Here is a 26095-nt window from a genome sequence, read left to right on the forward strand (position 1 = left end):
AACAAAATATTGGGGTAAAAGTCAAACTCAAAGTCGGATTTCCATCAGGGTCAGAGTGTCGGATTTTTAATAAGGTCCAACTCCGATCCGTCTCTAACTCGGACGTAAAGTCGGAGTCGAATAATTTTTTCCTTGGACTCGAATCGGATTATTTTCCTCGAATCAAGTCGGACTAGAATCGGATTAGGACTGAATTACCATCCCTAATGATATAAATGAAGTCCCAATCCACATCTAAAGAGGTTGCAATAACGTATGACAAGCTAGTTTCACGGAAACCGACAGAAAAGTCCGGTAACTCTGCCGGAAACAGCTTATGAAGCATGTGATTTGGCCACGTGTCGACCACTTTTGAGATTACTGTCTTCTCATGTAGATTGATATACATAATTTTATATTAAAAAAATATAATAGTAATCTACAAAAATAAATTTATAAACATGCCTAATGTCTCAATTATTATTTAATATAAAGTAATTTAAATTATTGAAGTAACCTTCCATAAATTGAAGTATGTTTCTACTTAAAAATTAAGAGTTATTCGAGAAAATGAAATAATTATTTAGAATATTTATATGATGATAATGATGAGAAGTTGAAACAAAAATTCAGAAAATTTTGATAAGTATATTCCTATAGTACAAAATGAAATATTTTAAGTTAATTAATACTGGAAATTATTTTAAATAAATGATATTCATAGTTAAATTTATTTTTAATAAATTTATTTTAAAATGAGATAAATAAAGTAGTTTTATGGTTGTAGTATTAAACTTGAACCTTGCATGTTAGATACTTACCCATATATTTTTAGAGTACAATAATTATAATTTATATTGTTTAAAAATAATAAGATAAAATACATTAATTTTTCTATTTTTTTAATTAATTCAATTGATGTGTATATTAGTGAATTGTGTAAATTAAATTTCGTTTATGATTACTAATAAAATTCACAAGTAATTTTAACGGTTTTATATTTTTATTTCGCTTAAAGGTCAAAGCAATTGCTTGGTGAAATAATTTACTACTCCAATTTCTAAAAGATAATTGAATGCACTTCTATATTTTTGTCTTTGAAAAAAATTGATCATTTGACTAATGCTTCACTACACCTACATGTCCTATTATAAGAATATGACAAATATATATAAAGAGGGACCATTTTCCCTTTTTTTTTTTGTGTTTATTCATTATTTATTATTTATAAGTAATAAAGGTTAAAGAAAAAACGGGACTTTGACTTTAATGAGAATTTAAAGCTTTCTCGAGTGTCTTGTGCTTCATTTCGTGGCCATTTTGTCTCTTTTTAATTGTGTTTCACATATATAAAGGGACCATTTGAGTTTCTTATTAAAATGTATTTAACAAATGCGTTGTGGAGCAGGGCCGTCTTGTTTATTAATGGATTGTAGCAAAAAATAAAAATATCTCTACCAATTTTAAGGCGTATTAAATAATAATACTATATTCTTTTTATCTCTACCAATTTAATAAAAAAATATTATTAATAACTTAGTCTGCTGTCATTGCTAATTGACGGCCATAAAAATAAAATTTATGAACCGTAAAATTTAAGGAGTATTACTTAGCAAAAAGTTATATTCAAGTTTATTTCAAATTAATATCAACCTTGTACATGAAAGTACAACTTACAAATCGTAAATAATTTAAGCGCCTTCTGCTTTGCTCTTGCTAATTGACGATCATATTGTGTTGCATTTGTTCATGAGCATATAAATTAATTTTATAATAAATAAAAAATATTATAATTTTAGAATTATCATCATCATAATACTTAGTAAATCTTATTTATAAAAACTATAATCAAAATTTAAATATGTTGGAAGACGGCAAACCATGTCCTTGTCGAAAGAGATAAGAAGGTGTGGCAAGTAAAACCCTTCGATGTAAATATATAGCAAGAGTATTTTAGAATTTATAAACATTAATTATATTTTAAAATAACGTACGTTAATTTAAGATTTATATACCATTATATCAGATGAAATATAATAGGAAATTCTTCGTGGTAACCCTGAGGTTTTGGGTTTTCCACATAATAACTAAAACTTTAAAAAAATCCACGTGATAATTCTGAGGTTTACCAACTTCTTCCACCGTGACCTTTTTTGCAGAAAATGTTAGCAAACGTTAATTTCGAAGCTAAAATGTTGTTGTAAACCTACTTACGCGACTCACCATTTCAAATTCCATCAATTTCAACCTTTTTCCGGAAAACATAAACCTTAACTCTACCCTCTTTCATTTAAAACACATTTTCCCCCAAATTAGGGTTATGTGATTTGGATGAAAGATGGTAGAATTAGGGTTTATGTTTTGGGGAAAAAGATTGAAACTGATGAAATTTGAAATTGTGAGTCGCATAAATAGGTGTACAACAACCTTTAAGCTTAGAAAGTAACGTTTACTTACGTTTTCTCTGTAAAAAAGTCACGGTGGAAGAAGTTGGTAAATCTCAGAATTATCGCGTGAATTTTTTAAAAGTTTTGATTACCATATAGAAACCCAAAATCTCAAGATTACCATATAAAATTTCTCAAAAATATTTTATATTATTAATTTATTATTACTCCTGCCTTTAACAATTTCAGATGCCATTTTTTAGTTACTTCCTCATATAAAGAACATTTAAAAAGAATAAAAGGAGCATAAATTAAGCAATTTGGATGCTGAGGAATCATGGGCTCATGGTTATAAAGATTGATTTCTACTTGTATTTTTGGTTACGTTCTTTAAATATATGTTTGCCTTAATTTGTTTTTAAAATTAATAAAGCTTCATTTGTTTATATGGAATAACATGATCTTTTTTCAATATTTTAGGCTTCTATTACGTGTCGTAATTACTTCCTTCGTTTTATAATCCTCCTTATGAGGGGTGAAGTCAGAATTTTGAGATAGGGGGACCAAATTGTTAATATACTAATAAATTATTTATTATATAAAAATTAGTTAAACTATGAAAATTTTAGAATTATATAGACTGAAATTAACTTGAATCATAGCAAAAATTATATTTAACAAATAGAGTTGAAAATTTCCTATAATTACTTGTTTTACAAAAAAATAAGTATTTTTGACTCCATATATTTACTTTCTAAGTCTCCAAAAAAAAGCACTATTTAAATTAAGATTAGCAAAAATATAAGCACACATACTAAAAAAAGGATGAATGTAAAATTATGAAGATAAATAATAATGACATTATAATATTAAATAAATTTATTAGTCTACTATAAAATAATAGTTCAAATTTGAGTTTGATCCATTAAGTTTAGATTACAAATATGTTATCCCAACCATTGATTTATAGTAACTTTTTTCGTACAATTATGCGCTCTTTAAATTATATAATAGATTAGTTAGGGGGATCAAAGCCAAAATTACAAAGGATCGCATTTTCGCTAAGGAAGCAGAGCTTTCGCCGACCCCAGTGTGGCTTCGCCTGTGCTCGCTACATTTTAATAAAAACACTATTCATTAATTTTATTTTAGTAATTCCGACTCATACATAAGATTTAATACACTGATATGAAATCTTGTTTTATTCATCTTAAAATCTAATTTTTTTTATTTGGTTAAAATAAATATATATTTTATATCAAATTACGTGAAAAAAAAAACTTGTGTCATACTTTCAACCACTTCTCCTCGGAATAAACTGGGGTTGCATTATTATTGGATTTTATAATAATAATAATAATAATAATATAGGACAGGATAGAGTCCATAAAAGAAGCTGGCTTGGCTGCTCTTTGAATAATATTGATCGTATCTTCTTGGTTTGTTGAATTGAAACTGGATAACATTACTGGTTTCATTTACTGCACCTGCTTTAGACTTCTGACTTTCATTGTACGGAAGAAGCCTGCCAATTGCCATCTTCCACCTTTCTTTTATTAGTTCTTTTTTACCCATGTCTCAAAAATTTGTCCTACTTTTCTAATTGTAATTGGAATAAAAATTTGTACGAGCTATGATTTTAAGATCTCATGTTATATTATTATTAATTTTTTATATGTATCATTTATTACTATTTGTAGGAAACTGAATATGTAAATATTTAGGAAATCTCTTATTCTAGGCAACAGATTATTCTAGGCTGATTGTTAGCCATATTTACTGTTCTTCTATAATTAGCTTAGTGATTAAACATGTATATATAGGAGACCTATTCATTGATTAATGATATGAAAAACACAGAAAAACCTTAATCAGAATTCTAAATTATCTGCTTATAATGAATTTTATCATGGTATCAGAGCCATAAGGTGTTTTCCGGGGACCGACGACACTGTTGGCTATCATCATTTACCTACGAAACACAATCCCCAAATATGTCTGAATCAGAATCGAAGTCAGACGCAAACCAGCAATTGATGAACATGGAACAATTGGAACAAATGTTCCAACTGTTTCAAAAAATGCAAAAACTCAATACAGCCAATGAACAATCAACCTCAGATCTGAGGGTCACTGAAAAATTGAATTACCAGAATTACTCTAAATGGTGCCGTTTAATGAAAATTGCACTTGAAGGAAGAGGGCGTCTCAAACACATCATCGACACCCCTCCTTCATCAACTGATGCAGATTACCTGAAATGGAAGCAACAGGACTCAATGGTTTTGTCCTGGATCATATCAAACATTGAATCAGAACTCATAAACCAATTTTTTGATTACACAACAGCGTATGACTTATGGAATGGGATTACAATCCTTTTGGCTAGTGGTCATGACGAACTTCAGATCTTCGATCTAAGTTCGAAAGCTAGTTCAGTTAAACAAAATCAAGGGTCCATAGAAGAATATTATGGCTGTCTAGACACTTTGTGGAAAGAAATCAACCGTCGTATGCCGAACCCTATGAAATGTGCTGAAGACATAACCATATTCAATACCTTCATACAAAAACAAAGGTTATTTCAATTCCTGGCCGGAATTAACGATACATTCGACAAAGAAAGGAGAGATTTACTCAACCAAGATCCACTACCAAGCGTGGAAGCAGCCTACGCCGCCATCCGGAGAAAAATCAACAGACGTGGGATCATGACCCACGCTTCATCACTGGGACCGGGTCCCTCAGAAATAGGTAGTGGGCTAGTGGCAAGAAACCGGTCCGGTAGACCGTTATACCGGCAGGAAGAAGACAAATCTCACCTCAGATGCAGTCACTGTGGTGGAACAAGACACACAAAAGAGGGTTGCTTTAAACTTATAGGCTTTCCGGAGTGGTGGGACGAACATAAGCAGAGGAAGGCCGCCACCAAGGCCCAGCCACGAACCGGCGGCAAGGCACACGCAACTACTGGCGTCTCCACCACCACGGCGCCTGACACTACCCACTACCCTAAGGGAGAAAAGCCCATGGAAGGTAACACAGTGAAACAACAATGGAGAAAACAGGAAGAAAAACGGAAGAAAGAGAAACAGTAACCGGGACGGAAGAGAGAGAAACAGGGGAGGGAGGGTTTCAATACTTGCCAAACGTGAGTATTTATACTCACCAAACCCTAAAAATACCCACCCACGAAAAAACTCAACCCAATATCCCAAGCCCAACTGGTTTTGGGCTCCTTTGTAACCCCCCCGTCATCACAATGGATATTCGATTGCGGGGCAACAAACACAATGACATTTGATCCTCACGATCTTGTATCTATTGGGGACAAAACCCGAACTCATATACAAACTGCTAATGGGGAGAGAGTAGAAGTCCACCATGCTGGCCCGGTTCATGTTTCATCGTCCTTACATTTAAAGAATTGTCTCCTAATCCCGAGTTTATCTCATAAATTATTATCGATTAGTCAATTAACAAAAGAACTTAATTGTACTGTTCTTATGACATCTACTGCTTGTATTGTGCAGGACACTCGGACAGGGAAGATCCTTGGGCGTGGTACTGAGCGAGGAGACTCACAAGGGTCATACTTTGCTTACTCATGGGTCGAATGAACAGCAAATGTGGATGTGGCATAGGCGTCTAGGTCATCCCTCACTAGGGTACTTAAAACGTCTTTTTCCATTGTTTAATAATTCTAATCAAACTTTGAACTGTGAAGCCTGTGTGCTAGCTAAAAGTCACAAACAGTCATATTTTCCCAGTATGTCTCGTAGTAGTAAACCTTTTGATTTGATCCATTCTGATGTTTGGGGCCCAGCTCCTACTTTTCATACTCATGGTTTGTCTTATTTTATTACGTTTGTGGATGATTGCACTCGTATGTGTTGGGTTTATTTTCTTAAACATAAAACTGAAGTTTTTGATACCTTTGTCAAATTTTATAATATGCTTCAAACTCAATTCCAAACACAGCCAAAGATTCTTCGATCAGATAATGGGAGGGAGTACATGAACCAAAAATTTCAGGATTTTTTTTCCACACATGGGCTTATCCACCAATCTTCCTGCCCGTACACTCCACAACAAAACGGAGTTGCGGAACGAAAGAACCGTACCCTTCTTGAAATTTCCCGAGCCTTAATGTTCGAGGCCAAAACCCCTGCACATGTTTGGCCCGAAGCTATCTCCACTGCCGCTTACATCACCAATCGTCTCCCTATCAAAACCCTCCAGTTCAAAACTCCCCTTGAAACACTTCGATCCCATACTACCATTCCCCCTTCTCATTCCCTTCCTCCTCGCATTTTTGGATGTGTTGTGTATGTGCACTTACCTACTCATACTCGACATAAACTCGAACCACGAGCAATCAAATGTGTTTTCCTTGGGTACGGGGCTACACAAAAGGGATATCGATGTTTTGACCCCATCCATAACAAAATGTATACTACCCTTGATTGTGACTTCTTTGAAGACTCCTATTACTATTCCCAGTTTAGTCTTCAGGGGGAGACTAAGGGTGAAGACCTAAGCTGGTTAATACGTCCTTTTGCTATAGACTACAAAGAGGAAGTAGGTAATCCCACCGATGTCTCCACTGACACATTAATACCACCTTCTCCTCCTATCATTCCTGTCCTGTCTGAGCCGTCCCGAGATTCTCCCGAGATAGAGGTAAATTCTGATCCACCAATCTGTGATAGTCCTATTGTTACTAATGACAATATACCTTCCTCTAGTGTGCCTTCCTCCAGTGAGAATTGCAGATATGAACTTCCTCCCAGGAGAACCAGGGGAGTTCCTCCCAAAAGATATGATCCTGAGTATGAGGCACACCGCTCCCGATATCCAGTAAGTCAAAGTGAAGCTGGAATTTTGTCAGAATCTGCCGTTGCCTTTAAAGCTTCCCTCTACTACAATACAATTCCCCGAAACGTTGATGAAGCTCTCCAAGATCCAAAGTGGCGAAAAGCCATGGAGGATGAAATCACAGCACTTAATAGAAATAATACTTGGGAAAAATGTGTTTTGCCTAGAGGGAAGAACACTGTGGGCTGTAAATGGGTGTTCTCCATTAAGTATCATGCTGATGGGAAAATTGAAAGATACAAAGCTCGTCTTGTTGCGAAAGGATATACTCAAACATATGGGATAGACTACTCTGAAACCTTCTCTCCGGTTGCGAAGATTGACACTATCAGGGTCTTGTTGTCTATAGCTGCTAACATAGAATGGCCTTTGTACCAGTTTGATGTAAAGAATGCTTTTCTTCATGGGGAGATCGAGGAAGAAGTTTATATGAGGGCTCCTCCAGGGTTTACAGATGATTTTGGAGAAAATGAGGGGTGCAAACTTAGGAAAGCTTTATATGGTCTAAAACAGTCACCTAGAGCTTGGTTTGGGAGGTTCACGGCTGCAATGAAAAAGTTCGGGTACAAGCAGAGTAATTCAGATCACACCTTGTTCCTCAAAAGAAGAGGAAATCAGATCACTTGTCTCATAATATATGTAGATGATATGGTTATCACAGGGAACGATGAACAGGAGATTAAAAATCTAAAAGGGAGGTTGTTCTTGGAATTTGAAATGAAGGATCTGGAAAACCTAAAATATTTTTTGGGAATTGAAGTCCTAAGATCAAAGAAAGGGATCTTCATTAACCAAAAAAAAAAATTCTTGATCTTTTGGCAGAAACTGGAATGATTGACTGCAAGCCAGCAGAAACTCCAATAACAGTCAATCATGGGTTACAAACTGAACTGGGAGGAGAAAAGGCAGAAAAAGAACAATATCAGAAACTTGTGGGAAAACTCATATATCTCGCTCACACTCGCCCTGACATCTCATATGCGGTAGGCGTCGTAAGTAGATTCATGCATTGTCCACAAGTCCAACACATGGAAGCTGTAATGAGAATTCTCCGATATCTGAAGGGAACAAGTAATCGAGGAGTATTGTTTGGGAATAATGGTAACCTGGATCTCATGGCTTATACTGATGCAGACTGGGCAGGAGACAAAGATAGCAGAAAGTCTACATCTGGTTACTTCACTCTGGTAGGAGGAAACGTGGTTACATGAAGAAGCAAAAAACAAAATGTAGTGGCTCTATCAAGTGCTGAAGCAGAGTTTAGAGGGATAGCTAAAGGGGTAACGGAAATCCTGTGGCTCAGAAAACTCCTATGCGAACTAGGCTTCCCACCTAAAGGAGCATGCAGATTGATTTGTGATAACCAGGCATCTGTCAGCATTTCCAATACTCCAGTACAACATGATCGAACCAAACATGTTGAGGTCGATCGACACTTTATCAAAGAGAAACTTGAAAATCAGATCATCAGCCTCCCTCTGGTTCGATCTAAAGATCAACTTGCAGATATCCTCACAAAAGCTGTTACAGTTGAAGCATTTGAACAAACTCTATGCAAGTTAGGCATTGGAGACCCTATGACCTAACTTGAGGGGGAGTGTAGGAAACTGAATATGTAAATATTTAGGAAATCTCTTATTCTAGGCAACAGATTATTCTAGGCTGATTGTTAGCCATATTTACTGTTCTTCCATAATTAGCTTAGTGATTAAACATGTATATATAGGAGACCTATTCATTGATTAATGATATGAAAAACACAGAAAAACCCTAATCAGAATTCTAAATTATCTGCTTATAATGAATTTTATCACTATTTTTTTCACATATATACATATATTTCAAATAAATAATCATATTTTAAAAAAACAAATATTTATTGATATTGAGTTTTAAACTAATTATTAAAATTTTCGTTTCATTCTTATAACCTTTAGCCATGGAAATTATCACTAAGGTATTTAATATTTTAGCATATATATTTGTATTCATACCATTTGATTCTATTTCTCTAAACAATTTAAGTGGAATCTCATTTTGACAACTTTGTGTTAACATATACTTCTATGTTAGAATATATAATATATCATTGGGGCACAACCATCAGCTTAAGCTTTTGGTTGAGTTGGTTCCTTGACATGATATCAGAAGTTAACGTGACAAGAAGTCACAGATTCAAATTTCAACTACCTGTCATTTAAAGTGGAATATTCAATGACTATGTGCATCCACACTTCTAATCCGATGGGCTCTCGTGTAAGGAGGTGTGTTAGAGTATATAATATATCTTTACATCTTAACCAGCAATTAAAACTTTTGATTGAGTTGGTGCATTGACAATATACTCCGTTATTCTAACTCAAGATCTATATGATGTGCGATAGAGTTATAAGTTATAACATTAAACATATTATGAATTACAATCATTAATTTAAATATTTAGTTGAGATAGTCGTAACAAAAATTATGGTTCAGAGAATTTTATTTATATCCCTTCTTATTGTTGTTGTTATATGTTCCATAATCAAGAAAGCATTGGTGAAGTTTATGATTGGGATGACTTAATGATCAATGATTATTGTATAGTAATGTTTGTGGGCCAGCATTTAACATCAAATTTCTTGCAAGTCTTAATATTAACTGATAATTGCAATTATTTGCACGTATTCTATCTATTTTTATACTTCTTTGATGAAGTTTAGTGGTGGTTTAGAATTGTTTTTAGTCCATTTACTTTAGTTTGTAATATTTTGATCCTTTGGGAGTAATCGGGTCGATTTTGATGATATTGGGTTTTGTTTTGTGCAACAATTGTGGCTCTTACAATTGCAGGGTATTTTGAGAAGGAGATCGATGCTCACGGGTCAAAGAATGAATGAAAGAGGTCGCAAAGCGATCCTCCATATGAAGTCCCAAGCCCCAAAGGAAAGCATACTCGGCTTTGAGAAGCCTTCAAAGTAAAGCCTAGTCGTCTTTAGCATTTGGATACAAGGATTATGGGCAGAGAGTAAAGCCGACTCGACTTCCTAAGAAGACCAAGCCACCGCCGAGTTGGCTTAATGTTCTGGAAAATTGACGATGCTGGTAGTGACAAAAGCCAACTCGGCTTTGTGGAAGAAAAGTGACCGCCGGCTCGGTGGTAGGTTCTGGAAAAAATTATTGTTTTGCTTCATTAAAAGCCGACTCGGCTTTCTACTGAGGTCCTCGGCGTTTTCCCTGCCGTGACGGCAGTTACGTTTTTTTTGTAGATATTATAAATAGAGTTAGTTATTTTTGAGAAGTGAAGTTTTCCGGAGTAGTTTTCTGAATTTTCATATTGCTTTCAAGTTCTTCCATTAGCCCTTTGTGGGGTAAAAAATCTCCATTGTTACATTTGATCTCTTGGTAATTTTCATTTATGTTATTCCCATTAGTAAGTTCTCTTTGTTAATAGCTTTATTATTTGCTTTTGTGCACTGAATTTATCTATGATCTTAATGTTTGTAGTTCTACTTGAGGATTTATTTATCATTTACTACATGTTCTTCATCGTTATGTCTGGAGAGCAGTTCCTCACTAGGGTTAGGGTATAAATCCTAATTCGAAGCATGGGATGATATTTTATTGATTGATTGTGTGAATTTGAGTCTATAATTGAATCTATGCTTAATGAATCTGAGGTTAATTAGATGACATTTAATTATGCTAATGACTCAGTTTCATACAATCATGAGAGTGATCGACTCCCATGTTAGAATTAGGTGATGCCCAACACTCTAGAGTTTGTTGCATCATTGTTATCTTCATATTAGTTATTGTTTTTCTTTTAGTTCTTGCATCGTAGTATTAGTTTCCCCAACCATATGATTTTCTTGATCCGTGTCTTGTAGTCATAAAACAAACAATTTGATTAACTCGCCTCTTTGTGTTCGACCCGCAACTGTACGTCAACCATGCGCTTGCAATTATTAAAATTTGCCCTATCATTAACGTACTAATGATCAGCCATTCGTGAATCATTCAATGTTCCTCGGGCCCATCGGGCCCACCATGAAATACAATCGACCTCTTTGCGTGTCGGAATGCTTTAGCAATTATACCTTTTAAGTTCAATTTAAAATAAGTATATAAATAATTTAACTTCAAATTATTACGAAGGCTTATTAATAAAGGACTAAAAATAAATTTTTGTAGATTAATATCATATTTTTATGAATAATTTACAGGTGATGGAACAATAGTTAGAAATTTGAATTTGGACTCATAGTTAGGTGAAAAATTTGCGTTCTTATTTTCAATTCTACGGTAAAGTGAAAATAATATTCTTTATAGATGGTGAAAAATAAGAATGAATTTTAAAAAAAAAATCTGCAACTATTAAATTAAAGTAATAAAGTGACAAAATGAGCAACTATTAATTCGTGTTGAGCAAAAATAAACACAATTTGTATTTTTTTTTCCTCATCTCAATCAATTATTTGTATTATTTTTCTTCATCTCAATCAATTATTTCGTTCTTACATTCAGTTGTATTTTTTTATTCTCTAACTATACACTTATAGTTGTTCAATTTTATATACGTAAGCCATACGCCAAACTCACGTCAAAATAAGTTGAACATTGAACAACAAAGAGAACTTATTTACTACACCTTGAATAAGTGTGGATAAAACTAAAAAGTCAAAAGTATGTCATTGTGTAATATTATTGTTTATTACTTCTAATAAAGTTTTAGTACAACATGATTTTAATCAATCACATTCTATAATACTTGCTCGTTATTATTTACTAACACCATATTTGACTTCGTATTATTCATCAATTAAATTAACTTTTATATATATTGTTTGTAATTTATAAGTTAAAACATAATTTAGATTTTGTTTTAACTGTTTCCATTCAAAGTTTATTTAAAATTGCTCTACATAATTTTTTGATATTTATAATTAGAGATATTAACAATTGAATTCGTACATTATGGAGTTTGAAAAATCAAATAGTGCGAGTAAATAAGAACATAGGAAGTACTCTTTTGTCTCATAAAAAAGTTATATTTTATGTAGTTTTCCCTTCGTTTTTAATGTTCTTTCCATTTAAAATACTCTATTTTGAAGAGAGAAATTCGATTAAAATTTTTAAGACTTATATAGATGATAAAATATATTCATGTGAAATCTCATTAAATTCATTTTAATGTATATTTTTTATAATTTTTTATAATACATATTTAGAGTCCCAAACACCTACTCAATCTCTTTGTGTCGTTGAGTCGTTGACGTATAGTATGAGAACATTTGATTAATCCATATTCTACTCACTAGTGAGATTATGAAGAAAAAAATGCATAGTACTTTTGTACCCTATAATTTATTACAATTGTATTATTAAACTTTTCACAAATTCTAAGACAGTTTGACTATTTCTATTGATTAACACAATATATATTTATCGTCTTAATGTTATCACTTATAATGTTAAAGTAATCACTAATAATTTTAAATTGATTAATTACAATTTTAAAATGATTAGTTAGAGAAATAAACAAATAATATGAATTCATCTTATGATGAAACGTTCTTATCTAAAATGAGTTTTAAACTTTTTAGTTTATGTGTTGGGTTTAAAATAAATAGCATGTGCGAATACGAGGCCCAACAATGGTATTAACTTCAAGTATTTAAGTTTTACTTCTATATTAAATCATATGCATAACTAATATGTGTGCTGATTACGTTAATTAAGAATTTTTCTTTGTGACAATACTAATTTGAATACTTTGTGTGGATATTTTTTTTAAAAAAAAATATTTAAAACAATTAACCTATGATTAAAATTGATTCGACGTCAATTTATTTTGTTTAATATCCACCTCTAAGTAATAAACCATTTAAAATAGACGAATGAGATAATGAGATTGGTTAAAACGATACTATAATTTCATTAATTAATTGATATGACAAACATACCAAATTTAATATAATAAATTTAAAATCAAATCAAATCTTATTTCAATCATAAGTCTTATTCGATCTAAAATTATATGGTTACAATTGTAATGGATATACAGAGTGCTTGTTTGTCTGTCCATCACGAATTCAAACACTTTCGCTGCGTAAAAATAAATACTTTTCAGATTTTGACTATTAATCGACCATGAATCCAATACAACATTTTCTCATTGATGAATTACCATCGTGCAAATAAAATAGTTAACCCTGTGTTCATACATAGAGTAAACAATTCTATTAAATTTGCCGTATACGTATGTGGAAGAAAAGTTTAAAAAATCGGGTAAATTGGTACTTAAGGAAAAGAAAAAAAAATTGTGTAGATAAAATCAAAAATTAAATTAAATGTATGAAAGAAAATAAAAAAATAATGTGGATAATGATTAAAAATAAAAATGCGATAAATTTTATAAGATTATAAATGAAATTTGATAAATTTTGTGGGGTAGGAGGAGTATCATTTGTAAAGGTTTGTTTTTGGTGTTACTAAGCTTTGTTTAGGATCGCCAAAACAAAAATTGCTACCTCTTCGGGTACTTTTAAGATTATTAGCCACTTTCCAAGGTCCCGTAAGAGAATATGTTGCCATTTTTGATGAGTTTTTTGGGTACATTATTGTGAACACAATCTATGTAATAATAACAACGTTAAGTACTTATCTACATCTTTACTACTTTCTTTGAAAGGTGTTTATTTAATGTGTAAAGGTCTTATATGGAATTTTGTCAAACATGAATATATTCTTAATTTTTCCAATAGAGTAGAATCCGCTGATTTAAATACAAAATAAACGAATATTAATATTGATACACGCTATTTTAGTGTAAACTAAATTTATACAAGAGTTACTCATTTAGTTTACGTTAAACATAATTATATTAATTTACATTTGTTTATGGAGTTTTTAATTTGATCACGCATACATTATTATAAGAAAAAAAAAAGTAATTCACTGTTCCAATCAATACAAATTTTTTTGCTAGCTAAAAGAAATTTATTTTCTGAAAATAAATGAATTGAAAAATTTTAAAAAGTATGCTCAAAATTTAATATTTAAGGTGGTAACAAAATGAAAAGAAATCAATAAAGTATGTGAGTAATATTAGAAGGCAAAGACACTTTTTTCTTCCTTTATATTCAACCATACTATTGATTATCAACATATCATCATTTAATAAATCAAAAAACACCTTTACAAATCGAAGTTATTGAATTTAGGTCACCACAAAATAAACAAATTGCCATGCATTCACAATAGAATGCAAACTAAAATCATGAAAAGAAGCACATTCATTTGAGTTTTGACTAACAATTATTGGTTAATTGAATTCATACTTGCTATTTGTATGATGCTTATATTGTCCCTATCTTCAATATCCACAATATTTCTCTTTAAACCGCCCAATTTTGAAATGTGCCTCAAAAGGCTATTAATGTCGTTGTTAATCATTGTCATCTTATCGCTCTGTTTCATAAAATTTATCTTATTTTTCTTTTTAGTCTATCACATTAAAATTGTTTCATTTTTAGTTTTAAATATGACACACATTCTTTTTTTTTTATAATTCTTAATAACAATATATTTAATTTATCGTTATTTTTTTATTGGTTTTCCCACCAAATATCTATAGAGGAAATCTAATGAGACAGAAAGAATATTTTTTAATCTTACATATTTCTCTCATGCTTAAAAAATAAAATTTTTATTACTTAGTTTGTACTCTTTTTGGCTTGCATCTTTATCTAATCTAGCTAGACAAAATTACTTGGCTTAAAATGCACCACCATTGCAACAAGATGTGGGGCAATCAAGGATGTACGGTCTGTATCTCCCTTTTGTATATTTGTAGTGGTACATTTTGACCATATTTTTGACGTGAATTTGCCAATTCGAATATGATTTCTTAGCCATTTTTCATTTTTTGATCTGAAAATGTTGGATATGACTTATGTTTATACATATTTTGAAATTTGTGTATAAGACATAATTTATCTTCTATCATTTTAGGTAATAGTACACTTTTCGTTTTAGTTTGATGGTTATATTTTGAATAAAATTATAAGAATTTTTTGATAAAAATATAGAAAAAAAAAAACTATTTTATCTTGGACCACTAAAGTAAAAATACAAAGTCATTTTTCATTAGTCATCATTACTATTTACTCATCAAAAAAAGTTTTGAAGTCGTCTAGCTACTATACAAATTATGGATTTACAAAATGTTCTAAATGGTTACGGAATTTGTAAGTTGTAAAGGCTAGGTATCCTTTTCCTTGAGTTAAACGATTAATCCAAAACTACTATAAAAAATTTATAAATTTTAATATGAGATAATCTTACTATGAGATAATGAAAAATGTTTTATATATAGATTAACTAATCCAACTAATACAAATTATAAACATATAAGATGCTTATTTTAAATCGTCTCATCAAAAAATAGTTTCTTATAAAAATAACTCTTTACAATATCAGTAATTCATCTCATATACTGGTATTGGAGTGTACTACTACTAGTATTTTTTTGTGGAACTTTTCTTGAAAAAACCGATATAGTATCGTTAACATGAGTGAAAAGAATAAACAAACTAAGCTAATGTGAAAAGAATTATAGGAATTGGTTAATCATAATTTTATTGTCTAATTTATATTTAATGAAGTAACTCATATCGACTGATTTTTGTTACTTTTTCTTTGTTAAATGAAACTTCCTTTTGAACCCTAAAATTAAAGATTTCCATCACCTTAAATGTAATAAGCGTAATTTCAATTTATATCTGACACTAAATATTCTATTTGAATAGAGATGTGGTTGAGATTGAATTATTAAGCTAACTTTACATTGACTTTTTACATTGACTTTTAATATCATAAAAAAGTAGTTGATTAAAAGTTAGAAAGAGCTTGCTTTTATATAATACAATTTACACTTTTAATAATTAAAAAATGTACCGCAAGTCTTGTATAAGACTGTCTCACCATGAGACGAGTCTATTTCTCTAATTAATCATTTTTAAAATGTAATAAGTTTTCACTTTGAAACTATAAAAATAATCAAATTTAATATGTAAGTGATAATTATAAGACAATAAGTGTACATCAATAGCTCAACAAAAATAGTTTGACCGTAACACTGTCTCATTTGAGAATTAAAATATATTCTATTCTTTAAATTCTTATTTGGGTTTGTCTTCAACATTGATAGTTCTGTTTAAAATTTTAAGCCATGAAAAATTTAACAATTGAAAATGTCACTTGGGAACAGCACTAGCGGCCCAAATGACAAAAATGGACGGAATGGGCCAGATCAAATGAGATTATATCCATGGCTTGCAGCATAGAACTCTATTAGCCTAACAAATCCTGAAAGATTGAAAAAAATAAGATAAATAAACAATTTAATTCCGAATATAAGATTCGGGAAAATTTATGTCCCAAAATAAGCTTCCGTACATCCAAGCCTAGCCTCGGGTAAGTCGCTGTTAGTAACAGCGAATGAGGAGAAAAAAAAATTAAAAGGCCCTAAGTCGCTGTTAGTAACAGCGACTTAAAAAAAAAAAAAAAAATTTTTTTTTTTTAAAAATTTTAACAGTGTACTGAACTTGAAGTCGCTGTAGTTTTTTGTTTTTGGAGCAGCTCGTTTTTTAGCCTTCAAACAATTATCTAATAGCAGATGAACTAACTATATAAACTTGTTATTGTTTCATTAATCTTCCGATGTGGGACTGTGGGTTTTTCCTTTCAATTCCCTACCCTCCTTTGCCCTCTATACTTATGTTCAACTGTTTAGATCAAGAATGGATACTCCTTAAATGAAACATTTACTGCTCAGAAAAATTGGCTCTGTATACTTATTATGGAGACAACTTATATTGAAACATTTGAGTTTACCTTAAATGAAGCATCATCACGCGGTCATGCCGTGTAATTCTGAAAGTAGAAGTTAGCAAAAAACTAGAGATACAATGTGATTATCAGTAGGATGTTAAAGTGACCATGCATATATAGCTTGCGTGTGGAAACCTCAGACTTGATACTTTACCATTCAAAATTAGTAGAGTTGTCAATTTGCTGCATATGTTTAACTTCATTTCTTTCAAGTTGCATCAATATTGTGTTAGTTGGTTCCATTTGAATGATTCATAGTTTGTTTTACATAATGTCAATGCTGCAGGGATATCTCGATGAACAGTTTATTCAACTAGAAGAATTACAGGACGACGCCAGTCCTGATTTTGTTGAGGGAGAGTAGATTAAGCGTGAGGGAGAACAAATAGTGGTCTTCTTCAATGGTGGAAAAACCCACAGTCCCACATCGGAAGATTAATGAAACAATAACAAGTTTATATAGTTAGTTCATCTGCTATTAGATAATTGTTTGAAGGCTAACAGCGACTTATCCGAGGCTAGGCTTGGATGTACGGAAGCTTATTTTGGGACATAAGTTTTCCCGAATCTTATATTCGGAATTAAATTGTTTATTTATCTTATTTTTTTCAATCTTTCACAAATCCTCAAAATTTGAAATGATTAAGACAAATTAACAATAAAATGAACGAAATAAGATAAGTTTCAAGTTATTTTCAAAAGTAAGCGTGCAATTCTTAAAAGCTGTGATTTGGAGCTGTTCATAGTTACTAACCGCGAACAGGTCAAAAAGAACAAACTAGTTGTTCCCAGTTAGTAACTGGGAACAACATGCTCCACAAATACGCACAGGTCAAAAAAAAAAGTGATTTAAACAGGTCAAAAAACAGTCAAAGCTATTCGCAGTTAGTTACTGGGAACAACTAGTTTGTTTTTTTGACCTATTCGCAATTACTAACTGCGAACAGCCCCAAACTACAGATTTGAGAATTGCACGCTTACTTCCGAAAATAAGTTAAAACTTATCTTATTTCGTTTATTTTTTTGTTAATTTGTCTTAATCATTTCAAATTTTCACAAATCCTTTTATTGCTCAGATATTTGTTGAATTCAAACCCCAATGATAATTAACCCAATATCGTAATTGCAGTTATGCAAATCCTGTCTAACATCATATATGTGAATTTATTATAAATACTCACTTAACGTTTAACACGTTATTTAACTTAGATAATATAAGATGATAAAATTAATTGGATAATAAAATACTTATTTTATTGAATCAACTACTTTAGTGAGAGACCGTCTCTCAAAGAGACAACTTCAAAACAAGAAGCCCACATTCTTATTTTCTCTATAATTTGTGTTAATTGGGCTATTTAACCCACATATCTAATGCGTCTCTCAGAGAAACTTGTGTTATTGAATTTAATCTTCTTGTTTATATGGACTTATAACTTGTATGTCTCATACACTAATTGTGCTTTTCTTAATATTTGTGCAATTGTATGTTGTGAAACAGTTTCATGCAAAAGAACACTCATTTTGCTATAAGTGCGATTTGTGAGCAACTCAAGACAAGGTAGAAGATTGATGTTTTATGTTAAAGTAGAAATAACATCTAAATAAAATGAAATGTTAATTACATATTTGAAAATAAAATATAAACCATGAAAAAAAATAATAAAATTCATAAAATAAAATAAAAAAATATAACAAAAATCAAAACACATAAAAAAGAGCAAACATATAACTCACAAGCATAGAAGTCTAGGAAGTAGTGACTTGTCAAAACTGAAGGCCCACGCTTCTCATCAAAAAACCATTACCATACATACAATTACAAGGCCACGCTGCAACAAGAGCTTTGGCCTTTGAGTTTAACGCACGTACCGATCCCTTTCTCATTTCCTTTGTCTCTCGCTTTCGCCGTCGAGCTGCTTAAGCTTAACCATTAACAAAATCCCAGATTGAGGATTGGGGATTGCAGATTGCGGTGAAGCCTGAAACATCCCCTTCAACAAGCTAATCGATATGAGAAAATGCTCTTTCCTACTACTTCCCACCATTTATTTCTCCTCTTAGTCTTCTCACCAATCTTCCTTAATTTGCTCTCTCAATGTCAAGGTTTCTTCATATCACCTCCTTACTTTTTGTTTTCCATGTTTTTATTTTGTAGATTTTTGTGTATTTTGATTTGATTTTGGTTTCGCTGAATTGGGTTGTGTTTGAAAATGTGATATTTTTGTGGGTTTTTGTTTTCTGGGTATTTATTGATATTTGTGGGTATTATGTTTCATATGTATAAGAATGTTTAGATTTCTTTTGAATATGCCATTTGTAAACTATTAGCTTGAATTCAAGTTCATTTGTATTGCATCTGATTAGGAAAAAGCATAAATTTTGAGAAATGCAATTCAGCGGTCAAAGAAACAGGTTGGGTATAAAGTATTGTTTAGCATGTTGTGAGATTGGCCTTTGTCGTTTCCTATATTGTTTATCAATTTATATGTTAGATTGGTCATTGTTGTGGTCTTGTTTACTATGTATTGCACCTTGCTGTGTGTGGTGCTAGATTGGTCTGCTTGAAGCAATTTAATACCTGATCTTTAGTTAAATGGGTTTCATCTCTTGTGTTAGAAGATGGAGCATATGTGGAAGCCTAGATCATTTGTGAAAGATAATATATGTAACAACAACAATGCCAAAGCCTTAATCCAAAAATGGATGAATGCAAGATAAGAAATAAAAAGGAACACACACAATATAAAATCCACTATGTAAAATTATGAGAGTATTACCAAGAACTAATTTTGGAAATTGTGGAGTACAATTAGATAATTTGTGTGTAGGAGGATAGTAGTAAACTAGTATAGTGGAAGGATTATGAGTATGGTTTGTTTGTATAATGTATATGTTGCGTCCAAAGTGTACAAATACGGTAACGCTCGCAAATGCTGTAGTGAGGGCGATGTGCAAGTCATACTGCCAAATATTGGTGGGAACTGGGAAGCCATTAGATATCCCTTGAATCAGCGTAAAATGTGGTTTTTTAACATCTTTCCGATGCGTTGATCTCAATTCGGTAGATTTAAAAACCTTTACAATGCGACTCATACGATACGTAGCAACCTTGTTTTTAAACTATGGTGGTGTCCCCTATTGGAAATGGACCTAACTACACAAATATATTGGAGTAGTTGGTTGGTTCAACAAAGAAGGAGAATAATCTAGAAAGTCTTTAGTGGCCTTTAGTAGCTTCTCATGAGAAATCATGATGAGAGTAGAAATTTTTGTGATAACTGCCCATGATTTCTCTAGGATCCATAATAAATTTGGCTAGTTCTAGAATTATGCTAAAGAAGTACAATGATACAACAATCTTGAATTTAGGATGAAATTCAAGTGAGCTTGAATCATAAAGTTGGGTCACTCCCAACAGATTGGAATCAAGACCCTTATTATTTAGTTAGTCATTTTCTGCAAAAAGTTTCCTTTTTGTTGGTAGCTGATATATTCTTACACATATTATGTATGATCAACCCCATTCCTTCACAAATAGATTGCGTTTGTTTGCTAGTTACTCCCTCCATCCCAAGAACTTACCTAGGTCCAACTTCTCTTGCAGACTTTTGATGTTTAGAAATATTAGGAGGGCCACAAATGCCATATTAAAAACCCGTGGTTGCAGCAATATTGGATTTAAAAGGGATGTCACATATCCTCTCTTTCAGCCACGTGTACCACAACATAAGAGTGGCTTTCCAAGGAATTATTCTGTCAATTATGCAAGTAACACTATGGCACATCATGCTCAAAATGCTTGGAAAACGATTTCAAAGCTGCATTCCTCCCATGGTTCAACCATTCCTGCTATAACCAGGGCTCAAAATGCTTGGAAGACGATTTCAAAGTTGCATTCTTCCCATGGTTCAACCATTCCTGCTATAACCAGGGCTGCTAAAGCATTCGCCATAGCCTCAACCAGGTCTCACCCTTTTTTACCCGGTATTTTTGCCTTAGTGTTTGGGGAGCTAGCACTAACTCAAAAATCATTTGCTGAGTCAGAGTATCTCCCCTCGAAAAATGCTGTTTTTATGCGTGCACAAGATAGCCAAGCCTACATGAGCAGTTTGCTTTTGGACATTCTAGAGGTTCTAATTTTGCTGCTAAGAGCTGTTTGTCTGGCATTATTATTCTCACCCAGCATAGCCATGGCTCCATTTGCAGATAGTTTTGGACCTCATTTCAGAACGTTTTGGCTTCAGCTTGTGCATCGTACCCTTGAGAGAGCTGGCCCTGCATTTATCAAATGGGGACAATGGGCAGCTACACGACCAGATTTATTCCCAAGAGATTTATGTACTGAGCTTGCAAAGCTGCATTCTAAAGCTCCAGAACACAACTTTGCTTATACAAAAAGAACTGTGGAAAAAGCCTTCGGTCGTAGGATTTCTGAAATTTTTGAGAGTTTTGAAGAGAAACCTGTTGCATCTGGAAGTATTGCCCAGGTGCATCGAGCTGTTTTGCGCTTCCGACACCCTGGTCAAAAGTCCAAGCTCATTGAGGTTGCAGTGAAAGTGAGGCATCCTGGAGTTGGGGATTCGATCAGGAGGGACTTTGTTATTATTAATGCAGTGGCAAAAGTATCCACACTCATCCCTACTCTAAAGTGGTTGAGACTAGATGAAAGTGTTCAGCAATTTGCAGTTTTCATGATGTCACAAGTTGATCTTTCCAGGGAAGCTGCTAATCTAAATCGGTTTATATATAACTTCAGGAGATGGAAGGATGTGTCTTTTCCAAAACCTCTATATCCACTCGTACATCCTGCTGTTTTAGTTGAAACTTTTGAACATGGGGAAAGTGTTGCACGCTATGTTGATGATGGGTTTGATGGACATGAACGCTTTAAAACTGCACTGGCTCACCTTGGAACCCATGCTCTTCTGAAAATGCTACTGGTAACAGCACAATAAATTTTATTTGACTTTATAATGCTGTCACCTTTTCACTGATACCATGTTGTCTTTAATTTGTTTACTTTATAGTGTGTCAGTTATTGTTGGAATCTGTTCATCTGTGATTAATATTCATATGCTGGGATTGCAGTTGCATTTTGTTTTACTACATCCTGGGTTGAAACATTTATGACTGCTTAAGCTATCTTTCTTTTTTTGAGGGGGCGTAAGAACCTTGACATTGATTCTTTATAATGTTAAATTTTCCTCTTCTCTCCCTGTGTCTGTTGGGTCACTTCTAGCTTGTTGCTTTCAGCTATTTAGAAATAATCTTTAACTGTAAATATTGGTTGTTGCAGGTGGATAACTTCATTCATGCAGACATGCATCCTGGAAATATTCTTGTCCGATTGAAACATGGCAAGCGTAAGCGTGAGGCAAAATCAAAGCCTCATGTTGTCTTCATTGATGTTGGCATGACAGCTGAACTCTCGAAAAATGACCGTGTGACTCTGCTGGAGTTCTTCAAGGCTGTTGCTTGTAGGGATGGACGCACTGTAGCAGAGCGCACTCTCCAATTATCAAAGCAGCAGAGCTGTCCAAATCCTGAAGCATTCATTCAGGTAAGAATTAAGAAGTTAGCTTTAGCTCTTACTTCAGTAAAATGCTATTAGAAGGAAAATTAACAAAATTTGTCCGTATTTTCCCTCTAAACCCTTTCTTTCCAAATCCTTCCCCTCGCTTTTTGACAAAATAAGTGGTACTAATTACTAATTGCAAAGTTTTTGTTCATTCGACATTGACTTTGTTGTTGACTTTGACCTTGATTTTAACTTTTTTGATCCCCTAATGCTCATGTTTGGTGAAGGCTGCTTTTGAAGGAATCTTAATAGAAATTGTAAGTTGTAAATATAAATAAAAAGGTGGAACATATCATTTGGAACAGAATGAGTACAAGTTTTGATCAGTGAATGATAAAATAAAATTTCTTCAGACATTAATTATTGGAATCGTAACATTGGACTACGAGAAACATGTTCTTAATCTTTCTTTCTTGTGGCAAGCATTATTCACCGTCTTTTGGGGCGTGTGTTATGATGAGATTTTTGATCATGGGTTTTTGTCTACTCGAATTTTATTTTTCCACTTGGTGTGTAGATGTTCTTTTAAGAGTTGTATACCCATGTTGGACTTGTAACACCCCAGATTGTCGATCGACTATCGCACCCCACAAACTAATATAAGTGTTTGCAACACACTTTGGCCTCACTCGTGCGCACATGGAAAAACTTCACAAGAGGTTACTCATCATAAAATTGCTTCCCACCAAACATGCTTAAATGTGGAGTTCTTAGCAAGTGAGCTTCCTTGAAAAGAATATGCACCTTGTTGACATGGGTAGTTAATCAATCCTTTTTAAAGTTCAACCCATGGTATCACACTCACTCCCACATAAAAATTCACCTTAGTGTAGGATTGTTCCCATGCTAAGTGCATTGAATACACTATCAGCTACGATCATAGAGTTGCTCTAATACCACCTGTAACACCTATCCATGGAGGCTATTGACTGACCCCACAAATCAACACAAGTCTTTTCAGCGTACTTTTGTCTCACTTGTGCGCACCCGAGAAAACTTCCCAAAAGGTCACACATCCTAAGATTGCTTTCTACCAAGCATGCTTAATTGTAGAGTTCTTAGAAAATTGGCTCCCTTGAAAAGAAGATGCACCTTGTTGATATGTGAATCAATCAATCCTTTTTATTTTTTAAAGCTCAACCCGGATATCACAATTTGTGTCTGTTTTGGGTTTTTAAATTAAAGTCTTTGAATTTGGCCTAAATAAAGTATCGAAGAGCCTATATCCATGCCAAGTCTCGTGGATCCTACATGAGTAGTAGCATCTTCTGAATTATGTTACGATCAAAAGTTGATTTTTGATCATTTGGTGATTATTTGCTTGTTTTCTTATTTTCTTCCAGTATCTTTTCTGAAAATCTCTCACTCCTCCTCATGACCAAAGAGGATGGGTGGGAGATATCCTCATCTTGCCTACGAATAACTTAAACTGTGAACATGGTGTATTGAAATTCTGGTTTGCATAATCGCAGGAGGTGAAAGAGTCTTTTGATTTTTGGGCTACTCCAGAAGGAGACTTGGTTCATCCTGCAGATGCCATGCAACAGTTACTTGAGCAAGTTAGGCGTCACAAAGTCAACATTGATGGCAACGTGTGCACTGTAATAGTAACGACTTTGGTTCTTGAGGTAAGCAGTCCATTCATGCCATCATTGTAGTCTATAAGTTCACATCTCATTTGCATTTTTGTTGCGGGATTAGAAATTTGTTTCCCTACCATTTATTTGTTTGGATTTTATTAAACCTGCTAATTAGAACTGGCCAATATGCCATTTTTTATATTAAAATTTGGTTCTTGACCCATCCTTGCTCTTTAAGTCCAGATTCTTTTCATCAGAATGTTGTATCTTAGATTTTATGGGAGAATTTTCTCTTTAGTAAGGTAGAGATTTGAGAAATTCTTGTATGTTCCACAATAGAGAAGCGACGGTCAAAAAACTGTTTGAAACATATAACTGAGAAAAATATTTGCAACATTGGTTCCTTACGATCATTAACAAATGGAAGTTTGTAAGTTACGATTTGTAACGTGTAGAGAAGCAGATCATTTGTGGAATCTGTTTAGAAAGTGTTACGTTGCTTTGTGACTGAAGAACGGAGCGCTTGTATTAGGTTATAAATTGGACATGCAGTGACATATAAGTCTTTTACACTTCTATGCATCCTAGAAGAATGAATTTGATATTTCTGTCATTTTAACTCGTAGTCTTGGAGGGATTTGATTATACTAGTACTAGTAGACAGAACATTTATAGATCACAAGTCATCTAGTCATACCTGTTGAAGGTGCTATGTCAACGCCTTTCCCGAATTCAAATCCTTTTGGATTGCATCTACATGACTGCTGTGTTAAAAATAACTCAGAACTCTTGAATACGTCAATAGTTTAACCGTAACTGAACTTCATTCTTCATTGTAGGGTTGGCAGCGGAAGCTCGATCCAGATTATGATGTGATGCGCACGCTTCAGACGTTGTTATTCAAAGCTGACTGGGCACAATCTCTTTCATACACTATTGAGGGGCTTATGGCCCCTTAAAAACTTTGTTTTTGCTACATCTAAGTGCTGGTAAAACAAAATTTAGATGGCTCAGCCTCAGATACTATACATAGCTTCATTCTGAAATAATTTTACATAGCTTAGGTTTCATTTGATCGTCTTTCATCAGTTCCGTTTTGATTTTTTATCCCATATAGTATCAATTTAGTTTGTTCCACTCTGAATTTTGGTGTGCATGAGTGATAGAGAGTAGTACTTGTAATAGTGGCCTGGGAAAAGGGTCTATAGTTTAACTTCCATTTTGTCTGAGTGTATATAATCAGATAAACCCTGCTCTGAATCTGAGTTTTCAGCTGGTGTTTGGCAATCAAAGCTTTCAATTCTTGGATTCTTTTAATGGGACTATTCAAAAAGTTTTCAATTATTTATACAATGTGATATTTTGTGCACTCTAATGATACAACGGTAACATATACTATGCCCTCTACTCCTCTGTTCCTTTGAGTTTTGCTATAGAGACTGATTTTTGCAGCAAACTCAAACAATATATGTAGTTCACTGCCATGCAATACAACAATGAGTTCCTTTGAACTAATTGTCTTTTACCTCTTACTGTTTTACTGCTGATTTTTGGTGTAGCATTACCTCACCGTTTTTTCTTGTGTAAGAAAAATTTCCTCGAGTAAGGAATGGGGAATTGATCCTTTTATTAGTGGTGAGTAGAGATGGTTAATAGATCTTGGACCCGGATCCATTTTCATGGGTCAGGATCCTAAAGTTTTGAAAACCTTTCAGAAGCGAATCGGTCTGGATCTATTTGTAGTTGATGGATCTGGAATTGGATCCAAGTTTTAAAAAGTACACGGAGCCGGACCCATAGATCCTTAGGATCCA

General features: G+C 33.1%; 1 protein-coding gene across 1 annotated transcript; it reads left to right on the plus strand.

The window, feature by feature from the left end:
• Positions 1–18886: 18886 nt before the first annotated feature.
• On the plus strand, positions 18887–25622 carry LOC130816158 (uncharacterized). Its single transcript, XM_057682816.1, has 5 exons — positions 18887–19226; positions 20728–22063; positions 22420–22683; positions 24174–24329; positions 25121–25622. Exons 1-5 carry the CDS (start codon positions 19219–19221, stop codon positions 25238–25240), a joined length of 1884 nt encoding a protein of 627 aa, XP_057538799.1. The 5' UTR covers positions 18887–19218; the 3' UTR covers positions 25241–25622.
• The last annotated feature ends 473 nt before the right edge of the window (positions 25623–26095 follow it).

Source organism: Amaranthus tricolor, chromosome 6 (assembly GCF_026212465.1).
Source record: "Amaranthus tricolor cultivar Red isolate AtriRed21 chromosome 6, ASM2621246v1, whole genome shotgun sequence".
NCBI classification, from domain to species: domain Eukaryota; kingdom Viridiplantae; phylum Streptophyta; class Magnoliopsida; order Caryophyllales; family Amaranthaceae; genus Amaranthus; species Amaranthus tricolor.